This window comes from Lipophrys pholis (assembly GCF_963383615.2).
Source record: "Lipophrys pholis genome assembly, chromosome: 4".
NCBI classification, from domain to species: Eukaryota; Metazoa; Chordata; class Actinopteri; order Blenniiformes; family Blenniidae; genus Lipophrys; species Lipophrys pholis.
This window is the reverse complement of record NC_137637.1, coordinates 33,694,148-33,714,836: the sequence shown is the minus strand read 5'-3', so window position 1 is coordinate 33,714,836 and position 20,689 is coordinate 33,694,148. Positions and strand designations below refer to the sequence as shown.

The following is a 20,689-nucleotide window of genomic DNA, read 5'->3' as shown; positions in this document are numbered from 1 at the left end:
CTCTACCCCATCTGTTGTACTGAAGCAGGAGTCCCTCATGACCTCTGCTCCATTTGGTCTCTTCTACAGTCCAGATGATATCGAGGTCAAACTCTCGTCTCGGCCACATGTTAGTTACTTCACTTAGCTTGTCAATCCCTTCTTGTGACATCAGTGGCACTTTTCCGTCGCGTTTTGCCTGGAAAATTAGTCATAAAAGCGTCATTAATGGCGCAGCCCTGAGGGGAAGCCTCATGGAGCAAAATCATCCGTCTTCTATTGGAAATCTAATTAGACAGATATTAATAATGAATATGTGTCGATGGTGAAACGGAGCAGCGATGTATACCGTGTGACAGCTGGTATATACAGTAGGTCCTGGGTTTAAAGTTGTCTGTTCTGACACATCCAGGTCACGTAGATTGTTGTATGTCCAACACGAAGAAGCTTCTTGAACGACGGCATTCAGAAACTCCTAGATATTTTCTTAACTGAAGAATGAACTCCAACACAAGCTTGTTTCGTCAATGAAAATTAAACAGCGATATACCTCTGAGTTTATAACTCATTTGCGGTTGGTGTAATTACAGCTGTCTTTAACTCAGACCGGGGTGTAAAGTGTCGGGCCTTTTGCACAGACTGTCAATGCAAGTGGCTCAGTGTTATTAAAAGTGGCTGCTGTCTTTGTTCGATGGGTAATTAGACTGCAGAGACCAGTTAAATGTTTGCGTCGACATAATAGCTCCATTCCCCTGCTGGTCATATCCTAACTGCGTGTGCCCGTGGTGTTTCACTCTCACTGCGTTGTGTGTTCCTTCGCTGCAGTCAGAGTCCTCACCATAAACACTGCAGAGCCAATGTCTTCATCGGAAACCTTATTTCTGTGGCATTTTTACCCAAAGTTACCCTCACGTAAAATCTGCAGAGTAAGACCATAACACGGATGTGAATAGAGCAGCAGAATGTCTTTATGCGTCTTTCACCGGTTCCAAAGCTGTTTTTTTGGCAGGTTACATATCAAACATTTTTGAATCTGGACGCGTTGCAGTCTAAAACTAGAAGAGAGAACATTTCCTCCACGTCCCTCCGGCAATGGCCGACACCACAAACCACACGGAAAGATCCCATATTGTACAGTAAGCCGCCACAACACGGCAGCCGGATTAAACATGCGAGTGAGCCCAGGGTTTGTAAAATATCTATATTTAGCCGGCCGGCAGTGAGTTATCGCAGAGATCAAATGATCTGCAGGGGATGGGGCGCGACATGGGAGGAGCAGAGGAGCTCTGCCAGTCAGGAACTGACGGCCACACCGACTTTGAAGGGGCTCAAACAGTGATTCATCTGGGAAGGACCAAGTGGCCAATTAAAATGAATAAACAACTTCTGACCCAAACTCCAAAATGTTCATGTCTCTGTTGTGAGCAGGAGCCTGCAGGTGAGCGATATTGCGTTTGTTTGTCACACTTCAAAATGAATTATGAGAAGTTGCTGCTCTGTTCACATACATGTGAAGTGAATATATATATATATATATATACACTGTATATAAACTATATTAACTGGGAATGAATCAAGCAGTATAGTAGATAAATTAATTATTTAGCTCTTACCGATCGTGACCTACTAGTGAGGAGATGTTCTTTAATTTGATAAGAAAATGTAGATTAAAGGTCAAAGATCTACGACCTTTATGACTGAAGGAGTCGTCGTGCTTCCTTCGCTTGGAGCTGCAGAACATGTTGAACCTTTGAAACGAGGATAATATCACAGCTCATCACAGTATATCTAGTTATTCTAGACGTTTAGAAACTGTCTATGGCTGCATCTATGATGTTTCATAACTGCAGGCGAAAGGAGAAGATATTTTATTCATTTTTAGAGGTTTTAGAGTTTGCAGCTGTTCTTAAACCAACTGTTTTCAATACTTTAGCAATCCCAGGTGCTGCAGCCATTTCCGCTGGTTTTACGTTTGTTAGGGGATTTTTGTTGTTTCTGTTTTAGCTGATTTTAATGGCTTTTGTAATTTTGCCCATTTCAGTTTTGACTTTGTTTTGTGTTGCTAAGCCAAGAGCGAAATCTTTTAATTATTTATTTTTTATGAATGACTCTTGTAAGCAAATGTAACATAAAAAGGAACTTGCACACATATTCCTCTGAATACTTCATTGATGTAGTACATGGGCTTAAGAGCTGTATGTGGCCCTCTAAGCCTCGGGCCGCAGAGCACTTGTCCTTGGGGCATTTTGTCATCACAAGCAGCTCCTGCTGCGCTTGTCTGAGGAGGCCACCATTCACTTAACCATTATGTTTGACATCACAGTGTTCAATCCGGTCATGTGCGACCAGAGATGCAGGCATGGCGCCCCATTCATTCCAATCATGTGTTTAATCAGGAGTAGTCAGTATGAGTGTCCCTGAGCTGAGCTGCTGATTGACTTCCTGGTCATTCCTCGGCCAGATCATAATTTGTATGGGGAATATATTGAAAATGACAAAGGATCATATTTCACCAGATTCTGTGTTTAATGGCCCATAACGACAAAGTTGTTGGTTAATACTTAAGGCTGATTTACAGTAAAAAGAACGTTGTACCGGGGAACATAGGACCCAGGGAATGTAGACACGCTGGGGTGCTTGTCACTGCGGCAACATCTGTGTTCTGTGTTTCCATTCACCAGCAGGGTGCAACACCAAGGCTGCAGCTCCCAGCTTCCCTCTGATCCTCCAAGCAACCTGCACCCATCCACCACAAGAGCAATATCACCACCCAGCCGAACAGAGCGGGGGCGACGTGAATAAAGTGGCTCAGCCCGGATTCACCCTGCTGCATCATAAATTCTAAATAACAGCAAGCGGGTTTCCTAATCACCTTCTAATGTTTTATTAAAACACATCTTATATGTGTGCAAGCAAAATGAATGGTGCTATAGAAATAAAGAGACCCTGTCAAGCTGTGTTAGAATATATCTCTCTGGAGCTGCAAATTTCATCCCAGTAATTACTATTATCCTTGCAACATGTTTAGATGTATAATTTACATGGAGGGGGGGGGGCTTTCCAGCTGGCATGGGGCCAGAGGCAGGGTACGCCGTGGACAGACCAATCAATCACACACACTCACATTTAAAACCTCTGGGCAATTGTGAGGACCCCCATTAAGCCAAATCTGCACGAGTATCAGGAAAAAAAAAAAGCAAAGACTCTACCAGGGAGAAGAATCACCCAGAGTCTTCATTACGGAAAATGACGAGGATTTTCTTGAGGGGGAAGAAGAAATGTGACACAAGAGAGTGGGTCAGTTTGAGATGGCTGACTTCCCCCTGACCCCTGCACACACCAATGACACAATAATATATCACAGATGTAGATATTTGAGAGGTTTAATATGCGGTTGACCCCCCAGCGCGGACTGTTATTAGATTTTGAAGTACTTTTTATAACAAAGGAGAAGATATTCTTTCTCCGACTCAGAACTCTTACCCTTTGAATTATGACAGTTTGGGATATTTTGAACAATAAAAATATTTTTTTTCCTTTCGAAAAACGGTTCAAATTGCGGCTTTTTTTTCTTTTCATTTTCTGTTCAATGCGGGAGGGCAACCATCTGTGCCAAAAATCCTTCAAAACGTGCGAGTACGAGAAGAAAAAGACCATTTACATGAATGAACTGGGACTTTTCTTCGCCGTGAGCGTGGTCACATGTCTTCAATGTTCTTTACAGGTTTCATTTGAATGCAAACATCAGACGAGCTGGGATCGTCTCACTGCAGGTCACTTGTGCTACTCCTGCAGGAAAAAAAAGGCATCAACAGCAGACAGCTCTTTGTCAGGAAATCACATCAGTCCCTCATTTCACCCACAAATTTTCAAGATTATCGAAGAGGAGTACCTGTTGCCATGGCAACAGGGAGGCTATTTCACCAGCGGTGGTGATGCTGATTGGTCTCGTTTATGGCCCTCGAAGGTATCTGTGTGCGCCTCGTGCATAGTAACCGGTTTATCTGTGGAGAAACGGCGGTGCAGACGCACTGGAAGGAAACACAGTCAGTCACACTAACGACACGATCGATATGATTTTAATTCCTTTGTGTCTTTGTACAAGAGAACCATTCCTCAGTTGTCCTTTTACGACTGACTTTTGTTGTAATCGGCAGATGGTCAGAGGTAACTCGGTCAGTATACTGAAGCGGAGGAAATTCAATGTTTGCCTGTGAGTGAATCGACTGCTGCTTAACCTGCTTGATAAACAAGTACATCATCGATAGAAGTTACTTTACGTGGGTCTGCTTTGAAAAACATAGTTACTGACAAATACGTCTGATTAAAGCAATTAACTGCTTCCTCAAATTAGTGGAGTCACTTAGGAGGTAAAATCACTTTTGATCACTTCCCTCTGGCCATTCTCAGTTGTATTAGTGTAGAGTTGTTGTGATTCATCAGCTGAGATTTAACCAATGTGTGTGTCAGTCTAATGATTCCCTCATTAAAGGTTCACCCACGTTTGATACTAAAGACGAGGAGTCAATTCCGTCTGTCTACCGAGTTCATTACATGTGTAATTTGGTACGTTTCGAGGGAGCTCATAGATGTGCAGCAAATGGAGTGATACCACTGATGACCCGTGGGGGCAGTGTTGTGTATTATCACTCATGCAAAACGAACAAAAAAGAAAACGAATAAATTAGCACAATAGCATACGTCTCATCTTCATAGATCAGTTTCATGACGATGCTTCATTTTTGTTTTTTCTCCGTTCTTGATGTCACAGCGCCACTACAGGCTTGGTATTGAAACTACAGCATTTTTGGCGTTTTTTTAATGTCGATTGATACGTATTCTTTTTGTGTTGTTATCAGGTCTTTCAACGAACAAATTTATAACGACAAGGTCACGCCAAACTATGAATTTTCAAACAACAGCCAGCATTTAAATGTAAGTTAATGTATGTCTGAGGTTGCAAATGTATTCTAGGTACTGTAGGACATCTGAGTATGAGGACTGTGTTAGTTCAGGAATAATAATAATAATAGTAATGATAAAACACTTTGAAAAAATTTAAATACAAGCGTTGCATGCACTCTTGTACGTCCAAGATGAATGTAAAATCATTTGAAATTCTCCAACGCCTCAGATTATATCAGTCAATAACCAGAGAGGTGAAGGTTAGAAATACAAGCTGAAGACAGATCATTTGTCAACAGTGTTGTGTTCTTGTTTCCAGCAGTGGAACTAAATATGTAACAAGTAGATGTTCTCTCAGGAAACAGACGGAACGCTATAAAATGGACACTCTACATACTGCTGTACAGTGTTGTGTCTCCTCATCTGAAGAGGCTTGTTTACCAGAAGAGGACTGAAAAGGTCCGTTCACACAGCATGAGCCTGCTGCAATCAGACTAATGGGCCAATGAGCAGAGATTAAAAAAAACCTTGACATGTCTGCATTATCAACAGTGGCATTGATTTTTTTTCCATTTTTGCCCTTATCATAGATTATAAGTTGATTTTCACCTCATCATATCAGTGATGTGCCCCAAAATGTCATTTGATTTAGAGCACTTGGTTCCCTAAAGTGAAGAATGTATAGCACAGCCGTATTTTGATATTTTAGCGACTTTTATTGAATTGCAAATATTTGGATTATAAAATTGATTTTCATTCAAAAATGATTCAATCCATTCCTCAGACATCAATAATAAATGAAACTCATTTCGACTCTGACGACATTATTCAATTCACGGAGGAGGCGACTACAAATTTTCCAAAGCAACACAAAGTGAGTGTTAAAATTCACACCGGACGAGTCGCAGCGTCTCTATCTGCACATTTCAATGAAACGAGATGTCGGGATTAATCAGCGACGACCTTCAGCTTCGCTGAGTTCGCATTCTCATCAGGAATTCTCCAAAATATGACAAGAAGGGGATCATCGAGCGGCTAAAGTCCAACCTCAAACAGAAACAAGTAATTATTTATTTGTTCTCCAGCATGTCTGCTGCTCTCAGTGTCGCAGTGTGACGACCAAACTGAAGCTGGTCTCATATTTTAGAAATTTGAAAAAAGTGCTCACTTGCATTTTATGCAATTTTCACTACAAAGATTTCTTTATTTCTACGTTGTTGTTTTTTATTGAAAACAATTGAAAATGCAATCTTTAAGACGCAGCAGTAAAAGAAAAATCTTAATAAAACAAACAATAGGGCAAAATCTGTCCATATAAAAGCAGCATAACATCATTATTAATGTAAAATTACCAAAATGTTTAAAGTCTAGAATCATAACTATTACGATGTAATATGAGTTTAGTGGAAATTTGGATTTTACAAGACTAGTACACTATGTTATGTGGATTTTACAAAATTTGAATATGACAGTACGTTTGACTGTCAATCTCCACCTGGATTAGAAGTAACGCTGTACAATGTAGTACTTCAAAATGCAAAACCAATGCCTTCAGTCAACCAAGAAATATTACTGGAGCAGCATCCCCACACCTTCTAATGTCAGGTACAGAACTAAACCTGAAAATCTGACTACTGGCTCCTTACAGCCCAAACTAAAATAACAAAACCACAAATTCCCAAACCTGTTTGGCAAAAAAACAAAGAAATAAGCTACACGCCAAACCTCAGCCGGCCCAGCTGCTTGTCTCTCCCTCTCAGCTCTTTGAATTCCTCAGCTGCGATACTCTACCTGCAAACAAATTGTCCTCAGGTGTGCAACCAGCAGAGGGAAGAGGAAGACCAGCTGGGGGAGAGGAAATGCTTCATGTCACCTTCCCGTGGGTCTGTAAACGATTCTCTGCTTTCCCCCGCTGCGTTCCAGTTGATTTCTAGCAGCTCCAGCGGCTCGTAGCAACATTCGGGCTCCGTTTACACAACACTTCGAGTGAAAACCTTGTTTTTTTTGTCAGTAAAGTTACAGCAGCGTTTTGAAAACGATTTCACCTGAAGGGGCAAAAATGCTGAAAGCTATGTAGTTAGCATGCCAGGCCAGGAGATGGCGCTGTTTTTGTAATGAAACCGCACACTGGAACCATTAACAATGGGAGCACACGGACATTCATATGTGGAGACAACAAAGCTGGATTGTTATTATGGTCGCTGTCAAAATAAAAGCACCAAGTCCCAGGAGAATATGGAGTCATGACACTCTGGAGGAAAATGTTTGTGCATCTTTATGTATAGATGAATTATTTACTACGGCCGTACTTCCTCCGTCTTCATGGCGGTGGTGTCGGAGCATTTTGAAAAAGTTGAGTTTTCAATGGATTCGAGCACCGTTATCGTGTAAACGGATAAAACGCAACGCAGGTTTTCAGTTTTCACTAGAAACTCTTGTGCAAACGGAGCGTCAGACTCGGGTTGTCTGCCGTTGCACATCAACTGTCTGCGAGCGCTTCTCACTTTATGACAACAGACTACAGACTTGGCACATAATAATAACAGAATATAAGTTTGGGTGTTTTTGAATTTTTCTGTTTGATTTAAGCTTTTACTGATATTTAACACCAAAATACACTGAAATATGCAGTGCAGAAAAATATTTCTTAAAAAAATAAAGCTTTTTACATTGTGAATGAGAATTAAGAGGCTTCACAATGTGTAGAAGTGAAGTGTAAAACATAATATTGATATTTCAAGCATATTTCTTTGCCCCTTTTAGCAAATTGCTGATGATGAAGTTGTCAAAACTCCTTTGTGATTTTTAACTCGTTGACTGTTTTGTTTCCATGAATTCGTTCCCTGTGTTGGAATCTTTGCCAACTTTAATAAAAGCGTCAAAACCTTTTTGTTTCTGACGTTTAACGTTCTTTTTTGGCACGGGAGTCGAGTTGAACTTTTTTGTTGGCGTTTGAGGCGACGCTGCTGAATGTGACTTTTGGGATAATTAAAGTTTTTGTTTTGGAATGAAGCCCCTCAAGCTGTTTGTCTCTTTTAGTTCAACAGCTTGTCGAGGTTTTAAATTATTGAGAAAGTGCAGCCAATGAGCGCTACTTGTCATTTTAAAGTGTGTGCACGTTTTTTTTGTTTTTTTTTAAACTGCTTTCCTCTGATGCTCGACTCTGTGTTAATGGGTGATCTGTGATATTTAGTCCCGGCAGGCCTGGGGGGGGGGGGGGGGGGATAAAAGCTCTTCCTAAAGCCCATCATTAGTCTGCGGGTATTGAAACAGCCTGAGCCACAAATCTAATCACAGATCGCCTGGTGTCATGGGAGCAAGCTCAAGATTACAGCGTGCTTGAAAAGGTCTTCACTGACATGATGTACAATAACACAATATGAGGTTTAGGCTAAACAGCAGTTTTTTCATGAGAAAATAAGTTCTGGTTTGAGCCCATTAAAGTAGAATATCTCTCCATGTTTGCCCGGTGATGGACGGGGAAACTTTGCAGGCGGCATGATTTACTAACGACTCTGAGAAAAAGTTTGCTTAATTGTATGTTAAAGCAAATAGATGTTGGTGGATGAAGTTCTGGAATATTTTGGAGCATTGCAGCAAATAAATCTTTTATTTGTTCAAAACACACGAACAATCTCGGAGACGATCACTCGCAAGGTTAAAATTCAAGTACAACAAAGTAGAGAATCGATCGTTCCCATGTAAACGGCCTTAGAATCAGGATTCAGTATTTGGACCGTCGGAGGAAACTGATTCACGCAGAGACAAAGAGGAACATGCAAACTCAGCACACAGACCCACGAGCCTGGGCTGGGTTTGAACCAGGGATAGATTTGCTGTGAGGTGCACATGTGAACCACTACACCACTGTACGTCCCGTTTAAGAAAAAATGATTATGAATGAGTATTTGGTGTCGCCACCACTTCAGTTTTTAACAAGCATGAGCGACTCGACTATTACAGGTAATGAATAGAGTTAAGTGATAAACATTGTCATTTACCGTTAAAAGCTTAAAGCAGCGGCTAAAACTTTCCTATTCATGTGATTCATTCGTCTACTGGTCAGACATTAACTGCATTATCAGCTGCTGGATGAGAAGCGACAAGGTTTCAGTTTTCATCTTTGAATTGCGTCTGTCTCGTCCGCCGAGCTGAAAATGCCACCGGCCTGGTTACGACAACCGGCAAGAGGTACAAGACACCCGGGAGGTCGGAGCCGAGAGGAGCGCCCCGTAAAGTCGACACGACATTGCCACCGGCTGTAATAAGGTCACTTCTCGGCCTCTGTGTGTTTGGAAATGTGACCTGCAGCTGAGAGCCAGAATGTGACCAACAATCCCACATCAGCCAGCAGAAAACACGTGCATGCGTTTCTCTTTATGATGCGGGGGTTTGTTGTAAAAAGGCAGATTCAGACTGTGATGAGGGAGACGTATAAATCAATAGAAAAGCCGTACAGCATGTCTGAAAATTGAAAGGGAGATTAATAAATTATGAAACCCAATCATTACACAATAATCTCAAATAAACACATCCAAACGACCTTTTTCAAAAAGGTCTTTCACCACAGTTCATTTTCATTGTTTTGGTCTTCCTTGCATATATTGAAGAGTGCACACTTGCTAGTTTCACATCATAAGTAATTCTACATTCGTTGGTAAATTATAAAACACATTCTTTCTAATTTCTGATCCACATGTTTGACTTGATCAGCGATCAATGCTAAAATCTGTCGATCGATACCAAATTATCGACACCGCTGATACCACATGTCTGTTGTTGGATCGACTCATCATGTCAAAATATCGATATTTACATTGTCCTCATTAAAAAAATGTGTCCTTTCATCGAAGTTAATATAATGTTCAGCTGCTATTTCCTGTTAATATGCTTTACTGGTTCTACGAGTGACGACTGAGGCTCCTCGTTTGTACGTCATGTCCGAGGCTGAGATGTGTTCAGATACTGACTGACCACTAACACAGTCACGTTTGGAGCTGAAATGAGGGATAAGTGTCTCTTTAAAAACTCTTAATATAATATAAAATACCTTCAATTCCTTTCTATCGCCACATCAGCTCGAGGTTACCCTCACACTACAGGATCAGATAAGAGATCAGTGGTGTCGCACTGCACTGGTTCCCCATCCTTTTTTTCTTATTTCCTTGCAGAGAGACTGCAGATCCATCTGACCTCTGATCGGTCAGAACATTACGGTAAAGCCACACAAACACTCTCAAAGAACACACAAAAGCAGGAGCCTTAAAAGTAAAAACACGAGGCGCTTTCCTAGATCTGCTCTAAATTCGAGAAAGGTTCTCATGGTTTCCTTTGACCTTTGCAAATCCAACATAAACAACAAAACCCCCGTGTGGTCACCTGATGGCTGTCTCTGACAATGGCCTTGAAACATGTGAAGGTGGATAAAGTCAATATTATAATGACACGAAGCAAGAAACATCTGTACTTTTAGAAGACAGAGGAGTTGATGTTCTCTGTCTGACTGCTGTTAGAAAGATATTCTATTCCTGCTCCAACTGCATATTTTCCCTTTTTCTTTGAAACAGTGAAGTTTGAAATCCTTCCCTCTTGGGAGATGAACACAAACTTTTAACATCCTGCATGAACCTCAGCACTTTCTTATAGAAAAATATGTGTTTATCACATAACCTTTACCGGGGAACTACTTTATTCCCAATCCTCCATTTCAACGTAAACTCAGCCATCAGAGACACAAAGTAAAACAACATAAAACAACTTTCCCATAATGTACGAGGAGGTGACAGAAGATAGAGAGGGAGAAAGCAGGCGCTCGCCGCTGTGTGCATGCACAGTGTGTGATGCTGATGAGGAGATTCATGGCTCCGCCTCCCCACCTGCTCCCACCGTGTATTTCTGTCTCCACTGGCGATGCTCGACAGCGAGTGCAGGCATGCACACACTGGTTTGTGTTCAAGTCAGGTCAATGTCATCATGCCCAAAAGTGATTTAGCTCATGACAAAGCAGCTCTGCCGTGAAACTTCAGGAAGGGAGGGTGCTGAAGCCTCAGAGCAAGTCCATTAATCCTGTGTGCTGTATTAGTGTGAGCCCTCTATGAACTGTACCAACACCACATACAACCAGTCATTTGATTATTAAAGAGGGAAACCGAAACAAAATTCTTCTTCCATTGTGAAAATATTCGGGAAATTCCTTCTCTGCCGATCTTGTTCACAGTCAACTTTAACTATGTATAATAGGAGCAATGGGCTGCCGTGGTGTGGCGCCCGGCAGTCAAAGGACCCACAGTGGTAACCCACCGGCTCTGGGATTCAACTGACCACTACACCTCCAAGTTTGGTTATGATATAACTTTTCATCAAAATACCATCCAAAGAAGGATTTGATTGGCTGAAGCAACTTCAACTTCACCTAGTGGCAGACTGTTTTAATGCAGTTATAGTCCAGTAATCTAGCAGGCTTCATTTTGTTGTATACTTCAGTTTCACGACAGACCACAGTGACAAATACATATTTATTAGTGTTGTATTCGGGGCTTCACGGCCACTTGGTTTGAGGACATTCTGAAATAAACTCAAAGCAAGATGAGATGAGGTTTCGATATATCAACGTTAGAGGATCGTATCACTACTCCTGATTCTACTAGTAGGTCTGTCCTCATTTATTCTATGATTACTTTGAGCCCCCATCTAAACCACCACTGAGCCAAATGTTTCCTAGTTCAAAGTTCATTCTTACTTGCTTCATTTAATATGCTTTCTAGTCAAAATGAATGGGTGAAATAATGTAGTTACTTGAACTGTTTTCTCTGGAAAAGACTAGAAATGCTGTGTCTCGTTGAATTGCATTCAAATACGAGGCCGTCAAGCCGAAGCTTCAGCTGCAGGCGAATTGGGTGACCTTCACTGTCAACCTGGCATCAAGATCACAAAACCAACCACTGAGTCGATTCAAAGACTCAGACATTCCCCCCAAAACGGAAGCCTCTTCTGATGGGCTCCTGTGCTTTACAGGAGTTGAGCACACTCGGCTACCGAGTCCATTTTTAGCTGATAAATAATGGGAAATGCAAAGAGAGAAAGTGGGACGGATGCAGACCGATACAGAAAGGAAAGGGAGCAGATGTGGCCTTTGGGCAGAAACTGCTGAATCACCACGTCTCTTCTCATTACTTCATCCCGTCGTGAACCTGGAGCACTTTCTCCAGAGCCACACACTCAGAGCGCCGTCCATAATAAAAGGCAGGAGGAGACAGCAAGGGGGAAACGGACGGAAAAAGAGGCGCATCGACAAATAAAGGCTGGAAAGGAAAGGACACCACGCAGACCTCCTGAGAAACCACTAAAAGGGAGATTCCCAGATTCTGCCACTCTCTCATCCTTAATCCTCCCTTCGGTGCTGATGATCACCTTCAACAGCCCTGGAGGGCGCCATCTCTCCCCCTTCCATCTCAATGGGCTCGGGTATGTTACGTAAAGGAAACACAGAACTTGCCAAGCAAACGCTCACATCATTAATTGCCTGAAAATAAAGTTTTCCGATCCTTGAGCTTTATTGCCGAACTCCCATCGTGGTCTCCACTTGTGTCACGGTCGGGGAAACTTCATCACTTTAGCTCAGTCAATATCTGGGAATGTGGAGAATGAGCTGATGCACGGGGGACAAAATACCTGCTTTTTTGTTTTTTCTTGGAGGTGGGGGGGGGGGGGGGGGGTGGTGTTATGCAACTGTCAGCTAACATCTAAATATGGATGTCAGTGTAGCTCATGCGTGTCTACATGGCTAATTTCATGTCAATCGCTGTTTGCGCTCATGTCTTCTGTTGGTAATCTATGAATGTCTTCCATCCATCCATCCATCCATCCATCCATCCATCCATCCATCCATCCATCCATCCATCCATCCATCCATCCATCCATCCATCCATCCAAATGTGACACCATTGAGTTTGATGCGTTGGCGGAGGGCATTATCAAATATATCGAAGCCTTAAATCCAATAAATAAATTTGTCAAAAAGACAAAGGCAGTATGAGAGATGACTTGTCACAAGGTCAAAAATGTGGTTAAAAAGAAATCATAAAAAAACCAGAAGTAATTTAGATGACATTGCAAGATCTGAGAAGGTTTGCAACACGGACAATAATGTGTGAGAAAAGTTGGCAAATAGACGTCGTGTTGAGCCAGTTGAAAAAATGCCTCAAACCACGTCTGACAGAATCAGTCATAAAAAAACCCAAACAAATCTATTCAGAGTTTTGAAATCACTTTGCACATTGTCGACTAATCTATAGGTAAAAACTCCTCTAGATGACGAAATCAATAGTGTGTGATTTGGCACATGTTTTTAAAACAGTATTTCGCAAATGTGCGCTGGTTTTATACATGCAAACTGTTAGTAGATCAGATCTTTTTGGCTCTTTGTGGCTGAAGCGAATCCCTGCTGATTATGAGTGAAAGGACGATACACAATGGACAAGTCACCAGTCCATCATGGCACAAACACAGACACACACAATCACTGACTCTCATACATATTGTCAATCTAAAACCACCAATTAACCCCCAGGCTTGTGTTTGAACTGTGGTACTTCAGGAAACCCCATGAGTAGTTAAGCAACGAGGAAAACAGGTTTTTTATTTACCCCAAAAAATACAAGATACAAACTTAAGTTTCTTGGATGATAAAAGTGGTCAACGGAACACGTCAGCATAAAAGATTCTCTGATCTGTTGCCACTTTGCAGAATGACGCCTAACACCAGCAGGGTAACTCAAATAGAAAAACATAATTAGTACAACAGAAATGTGGAAATGACAGTCTGTCAATGTGAAAATGTGTGCACTCCATTTAAACAGTGTAAGACAAGGAGGAATACATTATAAATAAAAGGAATTAATCAAAAGTGTGGCGTGGACATGAAATGTTTGGGGTGTGGCTGTCTGCAAATCAAAGAAGGAAGTGAGGTGAGGCGAGTGTGAATGGCATCACCCTCAACCTTTACTGTGGGAACTTGTCCATCACAAACACACAGGAAGAACATGCAGACTTCACAATCCCGTAGAAAGAGTGCTAACCACGACACCACTCTATAGCAAATGTGTTCCCCAATAAAAAGCTTTAATTGTCTTAAATTTCAACTCCAGGTCTAATGAAATGATTGTTATTGCTTTCAAAACGCCGCTCCACCTGCTCCCAGCAGCTATGAATTAAGTCACCCTTGATATTCACGTATACTTCAAAAGTAGAGTTTCTCCCGTGGTATTATTCCCAGAAATCCGTGTCCTGGGAGCCGGCAATATCTGTAATTAAAATGTGACCCACTGCCATTTTTAGAGCTGCAAATCCATGGGAGAGTCAGCCTTTTAGTGCAATTATTAATAAGGACTGAACCACTATAGTGGTTCAGCTGGCAGAGTGGGTTGTGTGTTGGACACCCTATCAGACCAACTGTCCTTGAGCAAGACAATGAGCCCCAGTTTGGAAATGACTCAGACAAACTCCGCCTGCTAATTTATTATTCTGATCGAGCATGATAAATATATTCTACTCTGGCTGGACTCCTTAGAAAGTCACCAGGGACTCTTAAATGTCTCCCATTCAAACAGCCCAAGGTCGTTCGTGTGGGCGTTGTTGTTTCTGAGTTAACACTCGTCGTAAATTTAAAAGTAAAAACTAACCTTGAGAATTAAGAAGATGAGACCAAACTTGGACTGACTATCGTAAAGTATAGTATATGATGCATCACTTGAAATCTCAGACTTGTTATAATCTAAGTGGAAATAACCATCCATCAAACTAAAGAAAAAAAAATCAATTAAACCCTCTGGTTTTAAGATGCGTTAAAGGGTCCTAGGGACCTGGAGCTAATCCCAGCTGGGCATTTGGCCAATGGAAATGTACACCTTCATCATGTCCATCCATCCGTCTCTGAGTTCAACCGGCATTTACTCCTTGGTGTGAGACAATCTATGTGTGGCGTGTCTCCTGAAGCAGCTTTAATCACGAAGAGGCGGGATACACAGACATATTCTCTTGTGATTGTATTTCAAAACCCTCTCAATGCCAAGTATCACAAAGCAAAGTGTTTTAGTTTTAAAGAAATCGACACAGTTGAGCAAGGAAGGTGCTGCGTGACTGACTTACAGTGCAGAGGGAGCATTCCCAGTGTGATTCTGTGTTTTCCATGTTATATTACTGAGAGCTTCAAGTCTGCTCGTTGCTGGGTGGAAAATCAATAACATTTAGCTGAATGCCTCTTTGGCCCTGATGCCTAAAGGAAAGCTCGGTCTGAAATCTCCCCCTCTACACCGAAACAACAACATTAATATTTATCTTGAGCTCTCTGGATGAAAAATTGCTTGAAAAATAATTCCGGTAAAATTCATAATGGAAAATTCACTGTATTCTGGATAAAGTTGAAATTAGTTTAACTATTGACTCTTCTCCCTATGTTGTTTCATCATTTCTTAAACTTGATGTGTAGGATCACATGAACCACAGCCATGCATTATATATACACGTATATCTATATATTGCAGCATTTGCTTGGCAGAAGTTGGTTCCATGACTGGAATTAGACGTCGTTACGAACTCGCTCGATAACAATTTGCACACTGCTTACGTACCCTGTAAGTTTGGAGTCATCATGACTCCCTCTGCATAAAAACCACGGCACACTACATAATTTGCATTTGTTACAAATCTGTGAAAAGAGAAAATTATCCAAAGAATCCAATAGAAATTCTATGATGCGTACAAGAGTTCGAGGTTTGCATCAAAGCGAGGTTGTCGTTGGTGTGAATCCCGGTTGGGCTCGACGGCCTTTCCAGAGTGTGCATGTTCTCCCTCGGTGATTTCTGCAGGTACTCACACATCAATAAAATGCATTTGAGGGAAATTGGTGAATCACAACTGTCTGTAGGTGTGTGAAGTGTGTGATTGTTGAGTGATGGACTCGTGACCTTTTCGACATGCATTCACCCACAGTCCACTGGGATCAGTCCCACTGAACCTATGACCCCCCCCCCCCCCCCCCCCCCTACTGGACGCAGCAGTACCACTGCTTTGCTTGTATTTTGAATGTTGTAACTTTATTTTCTCGATACAAGCAGTTGTTTTTGGTTTTGTCTGTAATTTGGGGCGTACAACTAACAATAACAAACAAAAGGAAGGCTGATCCATGATTATTAAGTATTACTAAACCAAAATATAAAGTAAAGTTTATGGAGAACGGTTTGTTCCATTCTCCAGAATTACAAGACCTTGACTGACGCGGAGCAAGAACAGTAGCTTATGAACAACGTATGACCAAATCAATTTCATTAGGACGTGCAGTGCATCAGTGTTGAGCAGAATTGGATTGAATTCATGTCTTAGACCTCCAGAGCAGTTTTCTTTTGGGAGAAAATCAATTTGCCAACATTGGCTGTAAAACAATATGTAAAACAAGGCTTTTCATGATATGTAGTTAAACGTTGGAAGGTTTATCAAACATTGAGCGTATAAACCATCAATAATCTGACTCGACAGTTTCCAGTCAAAGAAGACAGATACTGAACCGCTATGTTCCCTGCAGATGTCACAGATGTAGGAAACGTGTGAAGATGAGCCGTGCATTCAAGTCCTTCCCTCGTGAATTACGGCTGCAGAGTCTCACATTCAGACGCGCTCGCATCCCGGAACGGCAGCCGTCCAATCATAAGCCACTGAGCATTCACAGTTTGAGCTGCAGGATTACCATAACATCAATCCGCCATTCACGCTCAGCCAGTACGGCGTAGTGGAGCTTGAGTATTCATGCATACGTCGCACATGCATAATGCACCCTCGTGAAGATAATCCTGCGCTGATAGTGTGAGAAACCGTTTGGTGCGAATGTTGAACCTTTGGTGTCTTTAACTCGGGCTTTGCTTGTCAGTGGTGGTTTCCAATACCGCAGGGTTATACCTTAGAAAGCACAAATCTCTGTGGCTGTGCAGGTACTCGTGTTGTGTGAGGACTGGTTTGACTGAAGTGTAAAGTGAAGTGTTAATACTGACTTTGTAGAAGTTTAAACAAAGTGTCATTCAGTGTGTTTTACTGCTTCCAAAATCATCCTGGTAAGATTTCAAATGAGGTTCAATTAAAATCGAAGGGTAGATCATAGAAGGTGAGACGTGTCACATCGATACTGCAGCCCTTAACTGAGAATTTAAACCTTTTGAATATGAGAGGAGCAGACAAACAGCATCGAACAATGCACGTAAATATAATGTAAAAGCTAATAAATAAAGGAGACGCTTCCCTGTGAGAATATATCTCACTTATTTGAACATCCTCCAAAGAAAAACACCAACCAAATGGATGATCAAACTATACAACAAATGAAAGCAGATCAAGAGAATATGATGGTATATCATCTTTGAACTGATTATTAAAAGATAAGTTCAGTCTATTTAAGTCTTTGTGCCACAAAACCCAGTTTTTGGGGGGCTGGGTTTGATCTTTAGTGTGCCAGACCAAAAGAATTACAGCATAATAACTAATGAATTCTGAATTAAAACTGTAAATATTATTATTATTATTGGAGGTATGAATAACTCTACCATCAATGAAATATCTTTCAATATATTTTATTGTTACACTGGCTCCTTGTGAAAAATGCTGTTAAATATCCATAAATCGACATCTTTATTTAAATGCATTTGCTTTAAATTGTGCCCCAAATACATAAAATGACTTAATTTGTCTGTAGAAATCTGCTTAAAGATCTTGCCGCCTCAGTGTTTCCACTAATGTTGACCAACACCTAGCACTTCTCAGGTTGCATCATTTCTGCAGCTTTTGTTTTCACAAGCTCTCGCTCACATTATGGATTTGATGCTGATGCTTCAACCTTCATCTGCCACATCACTGAACTCTCAGCTTGAGCTTCAATGATTTCATGTTGTCAGCTGTTCGTATAGAAACACTGTGATCCCCACTGAATAAATCAATCATTAATTACTCTGATTGAAACATGGAAGTCAATGTGTTTTTTTAAAAAAAGAATTATTACCCTGGATGCGGCTCTGTTATATATTGAGACTCCTGATTCCGGCTTTAAGTCTCCCATGGCCCTCATGTGAGGCCTATGTTATAGAAAATCCATCACAACACTTCTCCAACATGCATGTACACGTCTTTTAACGTCAGTGTCTAAAATATCATGGAAATACAAACCCGGCTCCATCGCAGACGTTTCGGTTTTATTTGGATTTTTCCAACTCTGCTCCATCAAGTGATGGCAGTCCAGTGGTATCATCACGGATCCTCACTGTTTTACGAGTTGTTGGGTTGAGAAACGAAATTGAGTTTATGATATTCAGAAAGATTTTCAGTTCCATTTATCAGGTCTGCTGGTGAGTACTGCCACGGACGACTAATGTCAGCTCATTCATTGAATTGCTGCACCACTCTGAGCCTCCCTGGAGGTTCTGGAACCAACTGGGGGGTAAATTGGATATGAGGCCGCAGATAGATGGCGTATCGAGATTTAAAAATAGATTCACTTCTCGACATTTATAGACATTCCAGTACGAAGTTCTTACTGATCTTTAATTATCACTTTTGAGGAAGGTGTACCACAGAGAAAAGTCTGTGAATGTATGAATAAATTAGAAATTCTGACACACTCTTGAAATTCTGACCACCAAATGCCTTCCGTGTCAAAGTTCATGTTGTCCCGGAGCTGAAACCATCGCAGGACTCCTTGTTAATATTTATCGGCCCGTTTAATTCTCATTCTTAACTTGGGGAGTTGTAAACATCATGAAAAATCGACCACATCGCTCCATGTTCAGTTTTACAAGCAGCACTAAACTGTGGTGGTGAAACGATGACACTGTGCAGCGTTCATTAAATTCAAAAGGTCAAAAGCGTCTCGTGTGAGTGACAGATTTTCACGTGGCCACACAATAGAAGATTGAACTACACTTAGATAATGGCACCATTTGATTACGTTGTGAAATTCTTCATCAACATCCAGACAAAATTTTTTTTTTACAAAATGTGATTTGTAGAGAAAAGCAAAGCAGCTATTTTACCGAGTCGATGGCTCCTTGCAATGTTTCATTCAGAGCTCCAGTGTGATATACATCTTAATAGCATCATGATTATATCTTAGTCAACTTGTGCTGAGGGATGCTGTGTGTGTGTGTGTGTCAAGGGATGACACCCACACCCACACACACACACACACACACACACACACACACACACACACACACACACACACACACACACACACACACACACACACACACACACACGGCAACATGACTTTGCACACACGGGATCATTAAGACAGATTAAAAAAACAAAAGCCAGACTCAGGTGACAGCGATGGGTGGAGGCGTGTGTGGATCCAAACCCCAGAGAAGAAGCTTTCCTGTCTCTTCAGATTAATAGAGCTGTTTCTATTTTTGGAGCGGCTTCAGCGAGAGAGCGGAAAGCATTTTAATACAAAGAGATGAGATCAACAGAAAAAAAATTGCAGCGGAATCCAGTTGTGTGTGTGTGGGTGTGTGTGTGTGTGTGTGTGTGTGTGTGTGTGGCTACACCACAGGAACATGCAGGCTTTTATTCAATGTGATCATGTCAGCATGAAGCAGATGCACACACACACACACGCACACACACACACACACACACACACACACAAGGGGGTGTTTTTAACCACACCAAATCTACAGCCACTTCCAAAACACACTTTGACCCCGTTCTCTAGGGGTCAACGAGAACTTCCGGCTTCACTCAAACGCCACATCCAGCCATGTCAGCTTCCCATCAGCCATCTGGACGGCGCTCGCTCGAGGACTCACCATTCATGCTGAGGCTCGTCGATGACCAACAGAATCTTGAATTTCTTGGAGAGGGAAGGCGACGGGGCCGACTGCTCCACGAACCCGGCGGCGGACGCAGCCGTCTGTTTGACCGCGTTAGTGATGGAGCTGAAGGAGCTGAAGAAGCCGGAGGAACCACCGGAGGAGGACTGGGCCTGCTGAGGCTGCTGAGCCAGCTGGGACGGACGCCGCTCCTGAGCCGCCGGGGAGCTGACCGGCGCCTGGGCCGGCGCCGGAGCTGCAGTCGGGGACTGGACCTGGGCCGGAGCCGTGGCGGGGTCTGCGCCCTGCTGGGACGGGGACGAGGCGCCCGGGGGAGGAGGAGCAGGTGGGTCAGGCCTCTGGAGGTCGGACATGTAGCCGTTGGGCAGGTTGGACATGAAGCTGCTGTCCGAGAGGCGGCGTCGCAGGAAGTTCATGGCTGCAGTCGGAAGGTGCTTCTCTCAGTCGTCCAGCCGGCTTCTCCTTCTGAATTCTTTCACCGGAGTGGAAGCAAGAGAGGGAAATCAGTCCAAATGATGGAGGGATGCGTGATGGAGAGCTGCCGTGCTGCTGGGAGGATGGAGAGCAGGGAGGAAGGGAAAGGAAGGATGAAGCGCTGGATAACAGCTCTGGTCCAGTCTTCAAGAGACAGCTCTCCAAAGTGCAGCCAAACCAGCAAGACGGCGTGTGCGTGCCTGTGTGTGTGTGTGTGTGTGTGTGTGGCGTTCCTCCTCCGGAGCCTCACGCCTCCTTGCAAATTGTGTGTGTGTGACGTGTGAGAGTGTGTGTGTGGTGTGTGTGTGTGTGTGTGTGTATGTGTGTGTGTCTGAGAGAGAGTGAGGTGTGGTGTCGCCCCCTTCGGTGAGGTGCTGGCGCTCTCCCTCCTTCCTCCTGAGCTGCTGCAAGCCGAATGCACTCAAGAGATGCAGCTCTCTCTGCTTCTCTCACCCTTTCATTCG

The 20,689-nt window shown here is 42.5% G+C and overlaps 1 protein-coding gene across 1 annotated transcript in view; it reads right to left on the bottom strand.

The window, feature by feature from the left end:
* syn2b (synapsin IIb) overlaps positions 1-20,167 on the bottom strand; it is a gene marked incomplete at both ends in the record, with an annotated part of 109,439 nt that extends 89,272 nt beyond the window's left edge. Inside the window, one exon of the mRNA XM_080462282.1 lies at positions 19,728-20,167. Within this exon, the coding sequence (XP_080318408.1) occupies positions 19,728-20,167 (440 nt within the window). The remainder of the gene's footprint in view (positions 1-19,727) is intronic.
* Between the last annotated feature and the right edge of the window lie 522 nt (positions 20,168-20,689).